Source organism: Cynara cardunculus, assembly GCF_001531365.2.
Source record: "Cynara cardunculus var. scolymus isolate 2C chromosome LG 7, CcrdV1, whole genome shotgun sequence".
Taxonomy (NCBI): Eukaryota; Viridiplantae; Streptophyta; class Magnoliopsida; order Asterales; family Asteraceae; genus Cynara; species Cynara cardunculus.
The window spans coordinates 3,968,242-3,991,704 of NC_037534.1; the positions used below are offsets into that span (position 1 = coordinate 3,968,242).

The window sequence follows — 23,463 nt, forward strand, 5'->3', positions numbered from 1 at the left end:
TGCACATTTTTCAATGTTTGATACTTACGACCACTCAATCATAGAAAATGTAAACTTTTAACGATATAAATGTTTTTATTGATTTGAAATAAAATAAAAATAATTTGATATATTATTTCTCGAGAAGAATTAACTGAGTGGTTGGTTGTGTTGTTGTTACCAAAGGATAAAACCATACCATCAAAAATATTATTTCGTGAACCATCAGTTCATTGAACCACTTGTGGACGTCCATCTCTAAAGAATCAAACTCTAAAGAAAAAAGTTATTAAATACAATTTTTACTAAAATAAATAATCAAAGCCTTTAAAATATTGTAATTTATCGTTATATACAAATAAATAATTAAAAAAATACGTATTTTAAATACTTTATTAATTGGTAATAATTTAAAGTTAATTAATTTATATAATTATAATATAGATTAAAAAATTAAAAATACAAGTGATATAATGGGAAAATATTAAAAAAATTAAAGGGTTAAAACTAAAAATATTAAGGGTTAAAATGAAAAAATAAAATAAATCAGAATTTTAGTATATTTTGTAGCAGTGGTATGAAAAAGTAAAGAAAAAAGTATAGAAAGGGATTGATCACCAGTCAACGATCGATGGTACGTAACTCTCCTCTTATTGAGATAAGAGCCTTTTAATGAGTGGTTGTTTCTGTTATAAACAAATAAAAAGAAATTTATTTTATCCTATTAAATGAGACGTCATTATTTAGCATGTATAGCCTTGACTTGGTCCGACTTTTAACAATGACAATTTTGTGATTATGAATGTTAAGATTGTAAAATAATGTCAGGGTTATATATCCCATGAGTTCTAGTAAAAAACAATTAACAACAAAATGACTCGACTTTAATAAATAATAATCTCTTTAAATCGAGTTAAAATGTACGTTTTATAATACGATTCAAGTGCAAAATTGCCGCATGAGATTGAACTAAAAGATTATTGCAACATGTACAATTTTCTTTTTACAAAAATGAGCGTTCTCTACAAACTCCATGTCCTCGAAGTCTCGTCTTGATCTGATAATCCACCAATCAAAATACGACACATTTTTAATATATTTAATATACAATTAAGATTTATTTAATTTTGATTGGTAGATAGGATTGAGATATAGACCATTAACTGAGTTTGCGTTTTCCTCTTCATTTTCTACCGGTACAATATCTGAGTACTCTGCTACCGGAAAATTGGTCTTGGCGGTCTTTCCCCTGAACCGAACGCTGGCGATGTCGTAAGCTCTAGCGGCCTCTTCCGCCGTCGTGAAAGTCCCAAGCCACTTCCGCTCTTTCTTCCCTGGGACCATCATCTCCGCCGCCCATTTCCCCGATGGCCGGAGATTAACTCCTCTATACTCCTTCTTCCGTTTCTTTCTCCTCCTTTCTCCACCACCGCCGGCCGCCGTGAACATCTGACACCCCAAACAGTCTGGGATTTGCATTCCACACTCACGGCAGATTTCTTTCTCCGGCGGTGGCGGCTGAATACAGTAATACTTTCCGATGACTCCACTTGGGGCGGTTGTATTACCGCCGGAAATGACATACCGGAGTGCTGAAACGATGATGGAATCCTCGTCGTCCATTCTTACGCCGGCAGTTGTCGAGGTTACGGAGAAATTATCCATTTTTCTGGAGAACGATTTTTGGGTGGCTTCTCTTCGTTACCATTATATAGTTTTGGTTTGCGGCGGGAGACCGGCGACAGATCATGCACGTGAAGAATTCCGGCACACGACATTGACTCGGAATGACAGTTTTCCTTCGATCACTACAAAACGACCATCGACTTTAATGCTTTACAAATTACAATTACAAATGTACATTTTAATAAGTTTACACTTCCAGTCCCTATACTTTTTACAAATTTATTCTGCTTTCGGAAGTTTCTAGACCAGAACAACATAGCTGGACCTTCTCGAAGACTTCAGACATTTTTCTCATTTTATTTTCAATTTGGCCACTGAAGTTTGAAATGTTCAATATAAGCATCAAACTTTTTAAAAATTTCATAATAACCACTCAATTTTTAAAGTTGGATTGCCTGTTAAAATTACTCAAAATAATTAATTTTTGTAATCTTAAAAATGGAGAAACTGATAGAATTTAATGTAAATTTTTAATGATTTTTGATAAATTTTAGAGAAACTGTTGAAGATGCTCTAGTACAGTATTTTGATTCATCGCGTGTTATTAATATCTGATGAGTTGGCTCAGCCATTCGAAAGTGTTTGACAACATAGTTTGTGATCGAATAAGTTGATCATTCTACAGTTCAAGTATCATATCAATCTCAAATATAAAATATCTGATGTTGAATAAGTTATTTAAAACACCATTTAATGCAAAAACCAGATCAACTTAACCCTAGTTTTAGCTACAACAAAAAATGACCGAGATACATAAATTTTGTGAACGAACTAGTTGATGTTAGAGGCGCTCAAAAGGATCGAGATATATAGCCTTACACTAACTGTTATTTCTACATATTCATCTCAACTATGTCGAGGTCTTTTGAGGACTAATTAACCATGCCCTTAAATACCTGGTCAGTTCTGTTTGTGCTCTTGACGTTGTTCATAAATCAGTTAAATAAAGATAGGATAAAGATGTATAAAAATGCAATCATTGGCAGAGCACAGGCCGTCTAACTTCTGGGGCAAACCTAATCTCTATCTGCATATAAAAAGATATTTTGAACCTAATGTCGTTTCAGTGTGCTAAGATCTTCACCGTTTGTTGTCTCTCTGTGATATTGAGAAGAACAATCAGGTTTCTTAGTTGAATAATAGATTGATTTTCGATCTTGATCTACATGTCAATTGCCCAAAGAACAATCGGGTTTCTTTTTGTAATTTGGTCTTATAAACGTAATATTTTTTATAACGTTTTCACATTTTAAACGTCCTATAAAATCAATTTTGTTACATATCTGATATTTATGCTAAACAAATAGCTTTCAATTCCTCACCAAAAACTATAAAATTATGATATGATGAATTTGGTAATATTTTGTTTGTATAAAGCTAATAAAGGCAAAATAGATAGTGTAGGGGTCAAATTTGAAATTATTTTGTAGACTTGGAGTTGGAGGCATTGAGGTGTGAAGACCTTTATAGATTTAAATTTGGGCGGTTTTGTGCCAACTTGAAGCAAAACACAGGGCCCACTCACCTTTTCAATAATTTTCAATCATTTACAATCAAGGTTTTCTTTGTTGCCGTTTTGCAAACAGTAAGTTGTGTGGCGAAGATAATATCATTTTTAAAATGAATGTTATAGACTAAAATTTGAAGTCATTTTTTAAATAAAGTTTAAGAAAATGTGTGTCAACTACTCATTAACATTAAAAGTTTTTAAGAGAAGTTGACAACAATATTATAACCGTATGCTAATTTAAGTTCTTCTAACAATGTTCGAGAACGGTGTTGCAATGTACTCTACAAATGTTTGACTAACGTTAGTAGTTTGTTTAACTTGAAATTACAGTTTTAATTGAAATCTCATCTAAGGTGACAAAATCATGATTTTGGTTTTTAACAAATCAAATTGAAATCTCATTTGAAGTTATGAAAAAACATTTTATAATATTAGTGAAAATTTGAGCGGTGAGTAAGCTGTAGCAACAGTAGTGGGAGCTTAAGATGATGCTTGAAGAACCACATCACCAAACTAAGATAATGGATGTTCCCACATAAAACAATAAAATTAGTATCAAGTGGGGACGATAACCAACATATCAGATATTAAACTGATAAAATAAATACTACAGTTTACCATAACATTTTATAATACTTGAATTGTAAATTAGAAATGTGCGTCAAGCCTTGATAGTAGTAACACCCAAACAACGGATAAATAACTACATCACCAAGTAGTAGGTCATTCCCTAAAAAATAAAATACCATGTAAGATAAAAAAAATCATATATTAGATATCAAACTAAGAACATATAACATACTTGATATAAACAAAAAACCTAAGATCCGTGGCCAATATATAAACTAAAAACATATTTGATCTTAAGCAAAAGGTCGAGATCCGAGAAAAATATGTTTGTTCCATTTTTAGTCATTTCTTTTTGTAACAATCTCTCTCTTGTCACTTTCATTTCATCATCCAATGCGGGATGCAAACAATATTGAGAAAAAAGTTGGTCCTTTTTTTTTTGTATACACCTCTCACATGCCTCTTTCATTCTTTGATCTAATGTGGGATGCAAATAATAATGTGAGAAAAAAATGATTTATAATGCTTAGAAGTTGTCATTAGATTATCCACGGTTATTGCTTTTATATGGATAAAAATATAGATTATAGATATATAAATATTGTTTTTACAACTATAACTTCTTTATATTAGTTTTTGGTATATATAATTTTTATAAAAATAGTTGTCCAAAAAACAGGTCAACCTAAAAGTTGCACAAACTTTCTTAGTTTTGAAAATTATCCAACTTCTTTTAAATATTTACTTATTTTGTATTATTTGGCTGGTTTTAATTTCAACCATAATTATATTTTTTGTAGTATTTGTTTGGTTCATCTTTTAATATATTATATTGATATTGACATTAATTGATGATTGATCTCAATTTCATATTTTCCTTCTTTCAGACACTTACCTCCATCTTCGAATATATCACATTCTTATGGACTTACGACAATATCTTAACATGTTGCTTTATATATATATATATATATATATGCTTATTTTATTTTACTTATAATTATATAATCAAGTTTGGTTATAATAAATATAATTGTAGATTCTATTTCACTTGCAACAAACTAAAACAATCAATAAATTGTTTCTTATATTATTTTAAAGTTATTATTTTAAAGTCAACTGATATAAAAGAATTTTTAATATGAATAGAGTTTTTGCAAAAATAGAGGATAGTTAAAATGAACCAACTCTATTACTTAATATAAAAATATTCAGTAAAGTATGTATATAAACATTTTTTTTTCGAAAAAAGAGGGTGGGTCAAATTGAGTCAACCTCATGATTTGGCATAAATGTACCCACTCTCCAATATATTGACTCCCTACTTCCAATTTTGCATCTACTTATTAATATGAGATGATGAAAGTCAATCACCTTTAACATTTAAAAATACTCAATTATCATTGTGTCACATCATTTACCTTTGATTTCTTTTTCAATATACATATATTGATATTGATGATTGTTTTATTTGTGATACAATATCATTAACACTGCTTTATTATTATGATATGTATATGTAGGAATTATGTTTACAATTTAACTTATAAACGTTGTTTTAGAACATAATTATATTAAAACGGTTAAAAAATGCAATTAAGTGGGCACATAATAAGTGTACCATAAATTTTGATTTTTATAGTAAGAAGAACGATAAAAACAACCAACCCATAAACCACATTTCAAAATTTGATAAACACACAAAGCTCATTAAGCCACCTCATTATCCTTTAGTTGTTCCTTCAATATATATATATATATAGACTTGGGATCATATGAGACCAAACCTTTTTCGTGAGACCCGTAAGACCAATTCTCAACCCTTAGATTAGATCTACAATCGTCAGATTTGAACATTCACAAACGCCATGAGACTTCTCAATAGTTACAAAATTGCCACCGTGCAATTTAGACCATTAGATCTTTAACTTATAAAGTTGATCAGTGAACATAAATTGGTCTTACGGGTCTCACGAAAAACTCTTGGTCTCACATGAACCCAACCCTATATATATATATATATATATATATATATATATTAGTTATGTGCCGGCGCAATGCAGCGGGATGTCAAATTTTATTATGAATAGAGAAATTGACGCCTCAAAAATACTCGATGTATCTCACTCAAAATCAGGATCAAAGTGATATAAGATGTACACATAAATTCATAGACCCCCTGCAATATAAAGGCTACACATACCTAATGTGGGACTTAACTTAAGGCCGTTTACTCAAATGCTTACCCGATAGGTGTTTAACGGTTTCGATACTCAAACTTACTTTAGCAAAACATTAAATACATATTGAATTTAAGAATCAGACAAATGTCCTTGATAATTGGAATGCAAATAGCTCTTCTTAGCGGATGTAGCAGTTGATGTAGGCAAGACAGTGAACCCAACATATTTGTTATCTTTCTTTCCCATGCATATCTTAGCAATGCGATCAAAGGATTCATTCTTCTTTACAAAGTGCAGATTGRCATATTCTTCAACTGGCATCCACTGGAATATAGGTGGAAAAAGGTAATATAAATATATCTCAACCATAAAAAGATGATTTTACATGCAAGAACCACCAAGACTTTTACCACTAAATATGTTATGTATTTGGGTAATGTCACCCTGCTCCTTTACCAACTGAGCTACACACCTGATGGCAAAAATGGGTCCACTGTAAATTCTATAATTTTACTTAATATGAAGACAAAATTCAAAAGAACCTACTCCAACCTCATCTTTCACTTCCCTTATTGCAGCTGTCCATATACCCTGTGTAAAAAATACTTGATCAAAATCGTATTAAAAAAAAGGCTAGAAGCATAGCATAGGCCTTAACTCGGAGTAATGATATAATTGACAAAACCGGCTTTAGTGGAYGCCAAAAATGTCTACAAATTACCATTGAAATAAAGCAATATTGTTATTATATCATACATAGACATTGATAGCACATATCCATCTTATCTTGTGTATCAAATTGATCGTTAAATAATCAGAGTGTAAATTACAAGAAACATCTAAGTAGTATTTATCAACTTGAGACTGTAGCTTCAACTGGCAGTTTGGCACAATGATTTGTTGTTTTTAGAGAACAACTACTTGAAGATGTGTTGTGCTTTTGTACCCTTACCTCTCTACCCCCATCTTGAATCCGCTTATCATGTACAAMTCCATCCATATAGCTCAGCAGATTTCAATATCCTTCTCATCACAATTTACTTGAGAAACAAAATCCCCTGCCAGTCACAAGTTGATCAATTTAATCCCAGTTTAGTACTCAAACGCATCAAGGATGAACTTATACAACTTTATGAATAAAAATCAAATGAACACTCAATTATCACGATAAAACACAACAATAAAAAGCTTACATAGTTCATATCATGAATTATAAACAATCAACAAAATCAAAACATAAATCAACCAGCAATCAAGTTATAAACAAGAAACATAAACTTGTAAAATGTACATAGGGCCAACTTCGAATCATAACAACCAGCAGATACTCGTTGTCAACAAAGACATATAGTCAAACCTTAGAAGTGCTCAAGTCATCTGCAAGACGTTTACACCTTTCCGTTTCTTTCTCCACCCTTTCGCGAACTCTCTCTTGTAACTCGTCAAATACAAGCTGTAAGAAAGAACAATGTGTATTAGATTCGATATATATATATATATATATATATATATATATCTGGTGGTCAGCCTGGAACAAATTGTTTCAATTCAAATTATTGATATTTGCAAGAAATCGAAAGGTGTGCAAGCAAAAACTGTGTTATGTCCTACTACAGATAAAAAATGTACTAATAAAAAACTTTTGTCCCAAAAATGAAACCAGTCTTTGAGAATGAATGTGTGGAAAATAGAACTTCCAAGTAATCAAAACCTAGAATCATGGAAAGATTTCTCGTCATCTGATTCCCTAATTTAAGTAGAATGTTAAAATGTTTCTACCGATCTTAAAGTTGCATCCCAATCAACAAAACACCGAAGTCGAGAATGGATTCGAATGGTTGATCCTTTTGGATAGAAAAACGAATTTCCCAGCAAACTTGCGTTGAAGAGCATCCCTGATTTCTTCAGGGTGTCTAGTAGTTTCGATGGTGAATTTCCCATTTTCAGAGTCGACATCTAACAATTTGACACCATCAAACCGACAAAGTGTCGTTTCGACCCTTCTTATACATTTGGTGCAGTTATGTAATGGGATGATTTGAAGATCAACCGTTGTTGTAGTCATCTCTGATGTCTGTTGAATAGGTCAAGAAAGAAAACACAGCCGAAACATATGACAAGTTGTTCTGTAAGCATATAAAAACAGCTTTGCTTCGAGATATAGAGTGTGCAAAAATCAAAATGTAAATGTACCCAGTAACAGCAGAATCATCTTCAGTTCGACTTAGAAACATTTAAGTAATTAAACCTCTAGATAATAAAAACAGACTTGGTGTAGAACAATAATTCGACGACGTGTAAAACAATTTGGGTTTAGGGATATAGATCTCAAAATCTGTTGAAATCGATATCATCTCCATTCGATTTCATCTCAAATTCTGTTGCATCGATCCTTATCTTCGACAGATAAGAGAGAGTTTTAAGGGTTTAGGGATATGGATGAATAAGAGAGAGAGAGAGAGAGAGTTAGTTTGAACGGTTTAGGGAGCATCTTGCTTTAACAAGTTGTACCATGAGCAGTAAAAATTGTAAATTTGAAATTTAAGTAATTTACCATTAATTGATAGTACCATATGCATGAATGGTTGTCTTTAAGAGTTTTAGCCAAATGCTTTATAAGATAGTATAGATAATATAGATAATATAGATTTTTTTTATAATTTAATTTAAGTTTAATAATGAAATAATTTATTTTTGGTTTAATATTATAAATTTTATAAAGATAATAATTAAGTATTCTATTATAATTTAATGATTATACTAATTATATTTTAGATTTTTTATATTTAAAATGAGATGTTTATCTTGTATTTGATTGTGTTTATCTGCAGTTAGTTATACAAAATCGGATAGGGATGAAATCGTTTAGGGATGAACGGGTTTAAGAGTTTTTAAGAGTTTTAACTAAATGTTTTATAAGATGGTATATATATATATATAAGTGTGTGTGTGTGTGTGTGTGTGTATTGGTTCAATCTCTTATCAAAGTGAGATATCTCAAACTCAACTACAATTCACTAACACTTCAATACTCAATTCTCATGATACACCTAATTATTTTTTTGGATCTTATTTTAATACACACATACACACACACACACACACACACACACATATATATATATATATATATATATATATATTGATGATTGTAAATATAATTCATTTTTATTTTTATATAATAAAATTTATTTTGTAAAAATAGGGTCAACCAACTACGATAATTTTATGAGTCAAGCCTCACGAGTTGACACAATTAATCTAATCATTGTTTCTTATGCACACTTTTTATTCTAATCTTTCAATCTCCCACCAATGTGGGATATCTCAAACTCAACCTTATGAGTTGACACAATGAATTTCATTATTCTTTCTTATACACACCTCCTTATTCCAATATTTCAATCTCTCACCAATGTGGGATATCCCAAACTCAACCGCGATTCATCAACACCTCAATACTCAATTCTCATGATGTCATCTCAATACTCTTGATTATTCCTTTAATATATATATATATATATATATTTATATATATTAAATTAAGAATTTACATAACAATATTTTTGAAATAGAGAATTAAAACATTACTTTTTTGAAAGAATTAAATTCAACCCCAACAGATTTTTTATTTTAAAGATTTTAACATAAATTCTTATTTATAATATTCTTTAATTCATCATACTAATACATTTTTAATTTTTTTATAAAAACAAATAATTCAACATCAAGGTTTATAAAATTCTTTATATTTGGAGTTTTCTCCATGATTTTCTATTTTAGAGAACAGAACAGAAAAATTATTGTAGCATTTTAGAGGAAAAAAAAATTCATTTTTTTTAAATTTTAAAGAAGCTGTTGAAGATGCTATAAAAGTCCACGATGGTACTTTTTGTAAGAACCTTTTTTTGTGGGTTCCATGTGGTTTTTCAACATCAATAACTCTCGACAACAATAATTCCTACAAGCTACTTCAATTTTTGCTTATAAAAACTTGCATGAGAGATGTTCATGCTCTCTGCTTATGACTATATGTTTGCAATTTTCGTTCCTATGGTTTATAAAATTTCGTTCTTGGCTGATGTCCCCTATATTTCCTAGCACCCCATACCACCTCAAAGTTTAGCTTGTGCACCTTTCATACAAAAAAAAAATCTACTTACACAAAATCAATTGAGCGGTGTACGGGATGTTGGGACCCCACTGGGACCTTCAAGGTCTGCCCTTTCCTTATATCCAGTGGTGGATCTAGAAAAATATTATTGTAGGGGACACAATATAAAATAAAATAACAATTAACTAAAAGATACGACAACAACAGAAGCCAAAAGCTTTATCTGTTTTTACATTATACTCCAACCAATTAGCGTATTGATCAAACCAATCGGACAAAAACGTCATCTCTTCCCCACGATAATTTTTCTTGGAAAGTTATGGCTCGATGGTTGGCAAGTCCTCTAATCAAATATTTTTTCCTTATTTCATATCTTTGATTAGGATGGTACTCTGAACTTTTTTTTCTTATCGGCGGTATCCCAAGGAAGATCATTCAAATTAATTTCACTAGGCATCGAAGAAGCATAACTAAATTCGGATACATGCTTTAGATTTAGGGTTTCAAAATCAATTTCGCTAGAACCAGACATGGTTGGCTACTCGACTGGTCGCTCTCTAGTCTTGACTTCTCACTTAATCGATTTCAAACTCAAGATGAAGACGTGGTCGACTGGTCGCTCTCATATTCTCTTTCTGGCTCTCGCTTTCGACTTTTACTTCTCGACTTTTGGTTCTCACTCTTGGATAGAATAAAGAATTCAAATATGTACTTGGGGGCCCTTTCTAGCTTCATGTTGGGGCACAAGAGGAAAACATTATTTGAACGTAGTAGTTAGGGGACCAATGACCCCTACAACTATTGCTTCTGTCTGCCTTTACTCATATCTAATCCTATTGTTCCTTGAACCGACTCTTACCTACGACTTAGATCGATCCATCTTGTTCTTGGCTTTATTGCCAATATGGTTATGAGTCAATTCTTTTGTCCCATGGTGTTTTTGGCCATGAGCGGTGCTAAACATCTTGTATATGGTGGTAAAACATTCAAGAGTAAAAGATGAAGGGGGTAAAGTGCAACAAGCTGAAAAGATAGGGGGTGGTAAAGTAAACCTTTTGTGATGAAATTGCGGTTATGCTAAGATGACGTTTGTTTTCTAAGAGGTGATAAAGTTTGAAGTCTGATTTCACTTCTGATTTATAAGAGGTGGTGCTGAAGTCTGAAATCTGAAATAATCAGACTGTTTGTTTTTTACGTCTGAAGTCTGAAATATATATACATTCTCAATCTAGACGAACAAACAGGGACGAACCACATGGCTCGAACCTTGATCAAAACATAAATCAAGAAGGAGATGGACATACCTTGGAGATGAAGAGTGTGTGGATCGATTTGGGTCATGATCAATTTGGAGATCGAACGTCCAACAAGATCGATTTGGAGGATTGGATCTGGAGGAAAGGAATGAGTGGAAAGGAGAAAGGGAGCAATTAAGAGGATTTAAGCGATTAGGTTATCACTTTTTTGTTTTTCAACTCTTATTGAAAAAGCAAACGGTCTGAAAACAAAAAACGTCTGACTTAAAAGGTATCAAGGGGTTATGAAAGGGATTTCAGATGTTGACAACCAAAAAGTTGAACTTTCTTTGGATCTGGAAGAGAAACATCATGGATCTGAATCTTAAAGCCATGCATCTGGATCTGGAAGAAGAACATCATGGATCTGAATCTTAAAACCATGCATCTGGATCTGGAAGAAGAACGTCATCTCGCTCGATCTAGAACTAGAGGGACGATATCTACTCCACTCCACTTCGATCGAACCACCACGTTCCATCTCCATTAAAACCTTCAAGTAAACAGTCACGAAAACCACAAACCATCAAAACGTTGGCAACTCTTCTCTCTGTAGATTTGATTAGCAAGGTTGAAAGAGTTTAGAAGGTTTCAAATAGCTTGAACAAAACACAATCTATTGACAGTGGAATGTTTCATCATTTTAATTGAGGAATTTATATATGTTTAGGGTTCGACGTTGCAGCAAGAACACTTCAATCTCACTTCATCTTCTCCGTCACTCTGAATCACATCAACCCTTTCCACTTTGGAGAACAGAAAATTCCTCGATTCTTCACATAGACCCACACTGGACGATGTGCAATCCTCACACGAATGATAGGATTCCACGAACTTTTGATGAATTGAACAAAACCCCATATGAGAAACCTATTTCGAATGAAGCTCGCATAGAAGGCCTCAACGAGAACAAAACCCTATAGAGAAACCTCTTTCCAGTGAATCCAACAAAACCATAGATGAGAAACCTCTTTTGAACGAATCGAACAAAACCCCATATGAAAAACCTATTTCCAACAAGAAATTGGGTGTTTGAATACAAACACACCAAATTATAGAGCGAGAATGGTGAGAGAGATGTTCTTGAGGCATTTAAGAATCGAGGTGTGTTTACGTTGATGAGGGTTTATTAAAAATCAGTGGTACGTGTGTCATTTTTTTTGGCTAATTGGGAACAACATCCCAAACCTATCTATATGATTAAGCTATGAGCTATGTGAATAAGCCGTAAGTAAACAACCTAAAAGTGTTGTGCAAATAAGCCCTAAGTAAACAACTTAAAAATGTTGTGCGAATAAGCCATATAAACCAACAAAACAATCGCAATTAAGCTCTAGGTATCCTGCCCCTAAGTTGGTGTTAATAAATACATCTACACCAATTTTGGTGTTATACTATTTACCAATGCGAAAATTGTGTATGAATTAATGTTGGGTTGTAGTTAAATTGTGTAAACATTGCTGTAAAAATGGGATTTGATGTAAATTGAGATGCGCTTACGAAGCAACAATTCTACATCCAATTTATTGCTTAAACATGTTTGATGATATCATACACATGACAAAAATAATACATTTTCAAATATTATCATAAGAACTTTTTTAAAACAAAAACTCATATAAATATTAATTGTAAAATGTTATTAATTTTATTTCAGATAAACATATATTGTTATGAAAACAAGAGAAAATGAGTTTAGAGATTAATCCAAAATGAAGGAAAGGAAACAGGAAGACAAATAATAAAAGCGAAATGGGGATAAGAAGTAAATAAAATCAACAACCCATTGGTAAAGGTTTCCAAAGCATGTTTGACGACGGTGTTCGAGAATCAAGACTATATGGTGACTTTTTCTTTGATCTTTTAAATAGTAGTTTTATATGTAGAGATAACTAGACAAGACAAGAGGATAAGATTGAACATGATAGGATAGAACTGGATATGATAAGAGGGTAGAATAAGACAAGACTATACGACATAGACCTGAATGTCTGGTGTTTGGCATGACTAGGAGTCTAGGACTGGACGTGATAGAATTAGACAAGTTGCCCCCAAAAATTATTCGATGATTTTAAATATTATATAATAGTTATAATTAACACAAATAAACTAAATAATTAAATAATTTAATTTATAAATATTTTTACACAATTTTCATATAAATGCATACATACATACATACATACATGCATACATACATATATAATAATACCAAATTTGAATGAAAAAATTGATATAATTGATAATAGTAGTGATGGTGGAGGTGGTTGTGGCGGTGACGGTTGACAATGGTGGAGGAGGTAGTTATGGTTGATGTAGTGAAGATCCTGGTGGTGATTATGGTGAAGGTGAGGTGGCAATGGACGATGGTGATTGATGGTCGACGGTGGTTGTGGAGGTCGTGGAGAAGGTTGTTGCAGTAGAGGAGGAGTTGGAGGTGGCCAATTGTGGTAGTGGTGGTGGCAATGAACAGTGGTAGTCAGTGGTCAATTGTGGTTGTAGAGGTGGCCATGGACAATGGTGGTCGATGGTGGTTGTGCAGGTCATGGAGCAGTTGGAAAGGTGGTAATAGGTGGTTGTAAAGGTGGCAATGAGCGGTGGTAGTCGGTGGTCGACGGTGGTTGTGGAGGTGGTGAAGAGGGTTGTTGTAGTAGAGGAGTTGGAGGTGGCGAATGGCGATAGTGGTAGTGGCGATGGCCGGTGGTGGCGATGGTGGACAGTGGTTGTGGAGCGGTGAAGGATGTTGTTATAGTGGAAAACAAGGTAGAGGTGGCCAACGGTGACCGCCGGTGGCCGAAACTAGCGGTGATGATCATTAAAACAAACATATTAAAATTATATATCAAACTAGATTAGATTAGTAACATTTTAGTTTCTGTCTCATTCTTGTCCCATCTTGTTCCACCTATTCTGGTGGAACAAGAAAAAACCTCTTTTATCTTATGTTGTCCCAAACCCATATCATGCTAAACGTGAGACAGTGAGTTTTTGTTTTGTCTCATGTTGTGCTAAACGTGGGACAGTGAGTTTTGTCTTGTCACATCCTGTCCCGTCTCATGTGAAAAGGACGAGAAATTTCTAATAAGATACATGCAATACAAGTTTCTTTTGCCTAATTCCAAATTTACCCCTCCGAACCCCTTTATCTTCATTTACAAAATGTCATTGAATATATAAGCCTTTGATCATATGGCTTTAATAAAAAATATTCATGGTTCTCATTTAAACTTCATATATTCATATACATGTAATAAAAATCACAAAAAAAGTTACAAGCCCGAGGTACCAAACCCGACCATTTAATAAGCTTTATTATAGTTCATGATTCAAGTCGTTTCATACGTTCTGCTTTTGTATGCGAGTGTGTGTATATTATATATAAAATGTATCTACGTCTTTCACATACAAAACAATATTGAATGTTTTATAGATGAAACAACACTATACATTTGACATGTATTGATTCATTTTGTGTTTCATATGTAAAACAATACATATAAAACAGTGTCATATGATCGACATACATCCTTGGCTATTGGTCTCAATTGACTTTTTACCAATATGAAATTTATTTGGTACAAATGGCACATCAACTATCTTTATATGGTCCTCAACACCTATCAAAGTCAATAGCATTTCTACCATCCATCAATAAGCGCAAACATCACAAGTTACAACTGCAAACCTGATTTCTGTTGCGTCATTTATGTTGCGAATGGGGGATGAATGAGAGCTTGACCACCTACCAACCACTCATCATGAATAATGAATAGGGGTGGAATTGGTACGAAGCCAACTTCTTTTCACCAATACCATGTACCAACCAATTATAATTGGCCTGCAAAATCTTTTACCATGTACCAACCAACTTAACAGATACCAACTTTTTTCGGTTGGAACATGTTGGTACAAATTTTGTACTAACACCAAGTTACATATATGAAAATTTGTCATTTTGTTTAAAGGTTTGAGTGATAATTTGAGTTTTCAAGTAACACATGTGATGTTTACATGTTTTTAATTGCAATGAATAAATATTGCAAACATTCAAATGTCCAAACAAGCTAGTTAAATTTACAATCTATGATATTCATCACATAGAAATACAAAAACTAATAAATAATTTAATAAAACAGTACCATGGTGGTACCATGATACCCAACTTCAAATACTTTCTACCTACCACGTTTGCATATTTGGTATGGCACTACCAACCAACTCTAAGGGGCTGTTTGACAGTTGTCGAATTATTTGATGCAGAATGATTAAAAGACTCTCATGATATAGTTCAAAATGAAATATGATTGTTTGATAACTATTTACAATGAAATTAAGGCGCCAAATAAATAAGAGAGGCCTATAATACAAAATCATTCAGAGGGTTATGGAACCATTAAGAGGCACACTCTTTTCTTGCCAAACAAGATTCACCTCTTAACGATTCAAAGTCTGCTTCTTAATGGAACTATTAAGAGATAAACAAACAACCCCTAAGTGATATCAACCAATTTGATTTGGTACAAAATTGTCACCCATGATAATAAACGTGACTTTTTACACTATTTATGATGAATATTTTGTGAATGTCTGGACACGTGGCACACTCTCGTTTGTCGCCCGGTTTACAACTGATCCTACCCATTGGAGCTTAATATGGATTTGGGATTAGTAATTTGTTAAAAACAAAGAATACCTGTTGATGATCCAAAAGATTGCTAAGCAACAGCCAGAGCTAAACAATCATCTAAAGCATCTTATAACTAATTTGGATTTAATCCTATATCTGTTTGGTTTCTAAAATTCAGAACATAATAACATTTTGCAGTTACAAATCATATAGAAACATGAACTTGAAGATCTGATATATTGGATTTGACGATGTTCATTAACAAGTAACGGCTGTTCATCATTCCAATTCATAGCTACAAAATTGTGGTAACAAAAGGGATGCAAGATGAAGAGTACAATGTGGATCCTGAATTCCTACATCTTTTACGCTTAATCACCTAGGCACAAAATTGTCTTCCTTATTGCAATCAGGAACGTCGATGATACAAAAATACTAGAGAGAAAGCTAAAAAACTCAAATTAACATGAACTTGCAATTAGGAATCAGTTCATTAAAATGAATCTCAAAATCGATTAACCATCAATTGGTAGAAGATAACAGGAATTCCAGGAATGGCGGTATAAAGTTCAGAAATGGAAGCGTACCGGAGAGAATGGAGGCTGCAAGGAGTGATGGTAAGCGACGGTCGATGCTAGATCTAAAATCAGATCTGTACTGCGGTGGTGATGATAAGGCGGAGTAGAAGAAGCCACGTATTCACAGTGAATCGGAGGGGGATTTTGATAACGAAGAAGAGGAAAAGTGGCAGAGGCGAGCGGCAACGGCAGCCATGATCACCGCTTTCTTCCCGTCGGAAACCCCAAACTGGAAGAACGATGGGGCATTTGATCGCTGTACCTGGGCCGTTATTGGGCTGATTTGAGGCCCACTAAAATGGGCTTATTGACCCATTTTACAATTTAGTCGAATAAAAGGATATATGATACTTTAACATTGATGATAAATATATGATGTTAATATGTTAAACATCGCATTCGGTCGATAATGGTTCATCTTTAAATTATATTTTCAAATTTTGTTTTTATAGGGTATCAAATATTCATGTGTGAATAAAATCTAACATCATATGTAATTGTTTGATCAAACACTTTTGGCTTCCAATCTTTTTTTTTATATAAAAAAGTTAGACAACACAAAAAATATGCATATAAGAAGAAATGTCAAAATACTATTTTCAAATCTAAAAGATATTAAATGTAATTCTTTATAAATAATATATTTAATATCTGAGGACAAGACGGGGCGTCCCTATCCCCGGTTTTTTGACTTTCGGGGATCCCCAGTCCCCGGTTTTGCAGGGAATCCCCGCCCCCATCGAGGCAGGTACACCAGGTTCCCCAAACGCACAAGCACACATACCAGACCTCAACTCAACTCCTTCTCTCGATTCAGGAGACTAGATCACCATCATACATGCAACGACTAACACTTATTCCCCTCACCCATGAGTGCACAAACAGAAGAAGATGAAACAGACTAGAAGGGTGGTATCTTTGTAGAAACCTCGAATAAAATTATAGATGCGGAGATGGAAACAACTTCCCATGCGTTTTGTTGTATAACGTTCCTTTATAAGGTTTTTTTAGCCTTGAGTTCATACCACCATCAACATCTTCTTCTTTGTGTTTGTGATTTTTTTGTACTTTTAACTGAAGAATATTTTAAGCTTTTGCCCATGTATATATGATGATCATGAATCTTGTAGGTTATTCTCCTGTATACATTATCTCGATGGATCTAGATCTAGATCTGGTTCTTGTTTACGTTTTTGTAAACTGGAAATCAATACCAATTTTGTTTTTTGTTTTGTTTATGTTTCATCTAGGGGTGAGCAGCGGAACCGGGTACCCGGTTACGGAACCGGAACCGCCTTGGAACCGCCGGTTCCGGAACCGAAACCGATATGAGTGGTTCCGGTTCCGGTTCCTAAAATACGGAACCGATTGAGAACGGTTCCGGTTCCGGTTCTCAATTTTTCGGAACCGTTACCCGCCGGGTACCCGGTATTTTCCAATAAAAAAATAATTATTATTTTTTTTATACCAAATTTATATTAGGTTTACATCTTGAAAGCATGTCGTCATCTTCATTCTTCATCTAAATTATTCATGTAAAATGATTCGTATTTTTTCAAATTGTGTATTCACTTGGATTCATAGTATGTAATCGTTAAACTTTGAACATTTACCATTATAGTATGTAATCGTTAAACTTTGAACATTTTCTATTAGTCTATTATGGTTTGTAATCGTTAAACAATATTTGTAACCATTATTCTATATAATTTGTATTCTTGCTTATTTATTTAGTGTTTTGGCAATGTTTTATTTTTTATTTCTAAATAACAAAATTTTAATATTTTAGGAAGCGGGTACCCGGAACCGGAACCGGTTCCCGGCGGTTCCGGTTCCGGTTCCAAAAATTTAAGAACCGCTCTAACCGGTTCCGGTTCCGGTTCCAATATCTCAAGAACCGCCGGTTCCGGTTCCGGTTCCGGTTCCTGTCAAAAAGGGCGGGTACCCGCCTATGCTCACCCCTAGTTTCATCCATATGAAGTGGAAATCGTTTACTTTTTGATGATGATCAACGGCAATTATACTAGTGTGTGTTGCATCTGTAGGTTTATGTATGTATAATGTTTTTATTGTGAAATATTTTCGTAGGGTGATTTTCGATTTTTGATTTTCAAAGTTCAATTAAATGTATATGAAAGGGTAGCGATGCAAATGATCGCTGGATCATTGTAAATTGATGCCAAGACCCAGAAATTTACTACCATGTTGTAGATTGATGTCAAAACCATAAGAAATAGAGGGGATGACCAACGAAAGTAAAAGAAGGGAAGGTGAAAAAGATGGCGGTTACTGGAGATTTGAACTAGAGATTATGTTTTGACATGAGGGGGTTTTAACTATTATAACTGTACATATAATTATTTCATTTAGGAACCAAATCTGTACTCTGACTCAAAAAATAAATATTATTATTTAGTAACTGAATGAATATAACGTTGGTGTGATTAATTAAAAACAAACAAACATGCCATAGTTTATAAACAAAGAATATTCATAAATTCCAATCTTTATTAACCTTAAAATTTCAAAATATAAACTTATCTTAAAAAGAATCTATAAATTTAACAAGACGATGATTTTAAATTCCATTAAATTCTTTTTACATCTTTTAAATGAACGTTTAACACACTAAAGTGCTGAGGTTTTTATTTTAAATCGGTCAAAAAAACAATCATCAAAATGATGATTGTGAAGATTAGTGGCCATCCTCGTCGACGTTTGTTGTGTCACAATTCATTCGTGCGTCCATTTATATATATATTTTTATTAATATTATATATATATATATATATATATATATATGTTTATTTTTATTAGGTTTAGTATTTAATTGTTTTATATTTTTAAAATATGAATCACATGTAAATAATTTAAATTTTAAAAATCATCATAAAAAGGATTGGAATTTAAAAAGATTTTTATTTGAAACGAACATGAATTTTATGCTATTAGAAACGATGATTAGCCTTAAAAATTAAAAAAACAAAACATCTATAACGACAATATATATGTTTCAACCACTGTCACTAACAGTTCTGAGAATTCCCACGTACAAGATTTATTTTCGACACTATTTATAATATTAATAGAAACATAAAGAAAAATAGATAAAATGCCAAAAATACATAAATATAACATACGACTTTATGTATGAATACCTTACATTTGTAATATTGGATTTTTAAAACTAGGACCCGTCAACCACGTGGCATGCTTCTATTCGTTAGTTGCACACGTTGGTTGACTGTCCAGTTGTAGAATATGGATTCATCCTAGAAGCATCATCCATCTTCATCTCTTTCCTTTGGGCCCCAAAAGAAATGTTGTTTTCATTTCGACCCCTCTTTTTCTTATCTTCTTTCAAAAACACCCCAAACAACTTGAAACATTCCCCCTTTTCTTCTTCATCATTATCATCCTCCTCGTCGGCCATCACTATCTCACCAACCCCACCGTCTCCACCCAAGATGCGGTTAATTTGATCCGGTGCCACCTTCACGTTCTGGGTCAGAAACGCCACGAGGTCGTTGCACTGCTTCTTCATCTGTGCAAGTTCTGACGTCAACATCTGCTTATCCTTCTTCAGTTTCTCGTTTTCGTCCGACAGGTTTTCCAATTTCTCAACCGTCGGAGTGTCCACCGACCCTGGATTCTTTGAATCCGGCGAAGAGGTTGAGCTGGATCCCAGGTCGTCGCCTGAACTAGTTGGTGATGATGCTGGACCACCATCGCCGCTGGTTGGCTTCCCGTTTGCATGAGCTTGGGATGATGTCACAGTTTTCCGACGACGAATCTCAATCAAAAGCGCTCTCTCCCCACGCTTAAAGTTATCATTTGCAAACTCCCATTTGTCCGGCACAGTTTTCCGAAACCCCTATATAGAAACATAAACATTAATCATCATTAAATTTGTTCTTTTTCACCTAAGAGAAGACAAACACAATTATGAATAGAATATTAAGAATAGTTCTTTTTATACGCCATGTTTCTTCCCAATTTCAAGTAATCTTTTTCATCTTCACACGTCCATATAGACGTAATTAGTGGTCAAGTCTACACAAACCTATCCTAAGAAGACCAAAAACTCATCTTTAACATGCATAACACTAAACCAAATCTTTTCGAACTTTGCACGTCCATACCCACATAATAATTTTCCACAAAGACACTTGTGTTGAGTAATTTAAACTATGTTTGACAAACTATCTCATAAAATAATTTATATTTAATTAAAAAAAACATCACTTTCACGTGTGAGAACATAAAATAAATTTGGTGGGATAAAAAAATGAAGCAATTGGGCAGATTAGGCATGCAAGTCAAGATAACTTATTTGGGATGACAAGAGAATCTGTGGAAATCGAGATCCTTCGATTGTTTTTCGATTTAGTTGTTGCAGGGGACCCACTAAAACAGGCCCGATACATCTTTCGCTACTTGTTTTTTAGGTGGTATCCGGTGCCCAGTCCTACTGGAAACTATAATGGTTCCATATTATTGGGGTTATGATGGGCAAATCAAATATCAATTCGTAAATCAAGGGGTCGTATATTTAAACACTTATTAAATATTAACCAGTAAAATTCAACATTATCATTTACTTACAACATAAGATTTTATTCATTAAAACGCAATGGATTCTCTATTTTAAATATTTTAACATTAATTATATTACTAAAATATTCAATAATATAATATATATTCTTTTTTTTTTCTCCATTTAATTTTAATGTTCGGTTGGAGATACATATCTATACTATATTATAAAGCATTTGAGAAAAACTCTTACAAACCATTTTTTATGCATGAAATACTGTTTATTGATGTATATTACTTAAAATTCAAGATTACAATTAAATTGTGTGTAAATACAACTTATTAAAGCTCCATGTTTGAATTCGTGTAACTAACTACGGATAAACTAGTCAAATAAAGGATAAATATTTTATTTTAAAATCTAAAAAAAAGATAATTATCAAGTTCTAACAAAATAATTAATTATTATCTTTATAAAAAATTATATTATTAAACCAAATATAAATTACTTTGTTATTGAGCCTAAATTAAATTAAAATTAAAAAAATTAAACAAAAAATAAAAAAATTTAAATAGTTAATTTGATACTAATATCGATATATTTTTATCAAAATTTTATGATATCTTCAAATTTATATTTTATTTAAAAATAAAACACTATCGCATTTCAAAATCACATAAAACCATATCATAACATCGACTGAGATAAAAAAATAAAACAAAATATTAAAATCAAGTTGTATCTCGCTGTATTAATCAAGTACCATTCTAGTCTTAGTTTTTGAAGGACTCAAAAAATTCACCCACATATTTTTTCTATTTTGAAGAATGTTATTCCTTTTTAAAAAATGGTTAAAAATATCTGACCACATAATATTCATCCATAATTTACAAAAAAATCAAAAACCATAGAGAACAAAACAAATATGAATGGTGTAAACAGTGGTTTTATTCGAGGATTTGATGTTGATCCTACCTATTTCCATGGAGGAAACGATTCTCATAAGAGTGGAGCTATGAATAAACTCTGCTCTACGATCAGATTGATAGATGCATGATGATTGATGAAGCTATGAATGAAGGAATTCAATTACAAAAATAGATAAAGGCAAGGAGAGAACATACATAAGTGTTAAGCTGACGAACGAAGCTGGAGAAATTGTTGTGTTTGAACGAATTCGGAAGCAAATCCCTAGCAAAATCAGCAGTTTTCCAAACGATGAACGTATTACCACCATCGTTCCACGAAATCACATCGTCAGTCGCCGGATCATCCACCAACTGATACGTCTTAGTCAGAAAAGGTGCCGGAACCGACCGATGCGACATTTTCTCTCCCTTTTTTCCAATCTCACCTACCACAAATCGCTCTAAAAATCTCCCCTAAAATCCTAAATCTACCTTAATCAACCACTAAAATCAAACAAAATCAACAACTAAACAGCAACAAAGCGGTGAGGAATTCCCAGTCCCAGCAATAAAATCCAGAAGGAAACAAACGAGATCGAGCCAGATCGTAATTCGAAAGGTTCACGGTGGCGTTATCTGATGAAGACTTTTTAGTTTCTTCCATGAGCACCGTCGTCGTCGTGTAGTTGTTGAATTCTAAGAAATGACACGAACATAACTTCTCCGACAAGTCTGTTTCCGGCTGCCGACGGCGACGTTTACCGAGGACGATGATGATGAAATAAGTGTATAATAATTTGATAAAGGATTTATGAGGGTTCGTGCACGAAAGCACTTGAAAGATGCTTTATAGAACGCAGAAGAAGTAGGAATTTTGGGGAGAAGACGAAGGAAGGAGGAGGGGGTTCTAGAAAGTATTAGAAAAACAAGTGGGTGGGGCCCAACCACAAATTTTAACAAAACAAGACTCATGGTTTGTTTTTTAGTGGACTTCTTTCGGAAATATTCAAGAAACTACGGCGGTAGAAATTTAATTGGCAAAATTATCCAATAACATTGCTTGCTTTTTCTTTATTTTATTATAAAGTATTTAAAATGAAATTTTTCGCTTTTTCTAGAGGTCTCTTTTTTATCTGTTTATATTTATTTTTATCTGATTGTTGAAAAAAAACAGGTAGAATCGAAAAATAAAAAGGGAACAGATAAAAAAGTTGGAGATCGATGGTACGGGGATGATGACGATGTTGCATATGTGGGGAGGGATTTCGTTGGCGGAAAGTGGGTTGGATTGTATACGATTTGAGAACAATTTGGTTGATTTTAGGTTTTTTTTTATTACTTTAAAGTCAGTTTTATTTAGGGGTTTTGTTTTGGAGGGTTTTTTTTCTTATAAATAGAATGAATGTGTTTTTTTTAATTGGAAGGGTATGTTTGGAACGAAAAAAACTTGACTTTCTGAATAAAGTTCCCTTTAGA

General features: G+C 33.0%; 2 protein-coding genes across 2 annotated transcripts; both read right to left on the reverse strand.

Annotated features, from left to right (window-relative positions):
- Window positions 1-1,089: 1,089 nt before the first annotated feature.
- Window positions 1,090-1,644, reverse strand: LOC112515694 (ethylene-responsive transcription factor ERF109-like). Its single transcript, XM_025122601.1, has one exon. The coding sequence runs from the start codon at window positions 1,642-1,644 to the stop codon at window positions 1,090-1,092; it is 555 nt and encodes a 184-aa protein (XP_024978369.1).
- A 17,874-nt stretch (window positions 1,645-19,518) lies between these two features.
- Window positions 19,519-22,829, reverse strand: LOC112515250 (heat shock factor protein HSF24-like). Its single transcript, XM_025121953.1, has 2 exons — window positions 22,204-22,829; window positions 19,519-20,416 (listed from the first exon to the last, which is right to left on the reverse strand). The coding sequence occupies exons 1-2, from the start codon at window positions 22,405-22,407 to the stop codon at window positions 19,766-19,768; spliced, it is 855 nt and encodes a 284-aa protein (XP_024977721.1). The 5' UTR covers window positions 22,408-22,829; the 3' UTR covers window positions 19,519-19,765.
- Between the last annotated feature and the right edge of the window lie 634 nt (window positions 22,830-23,463).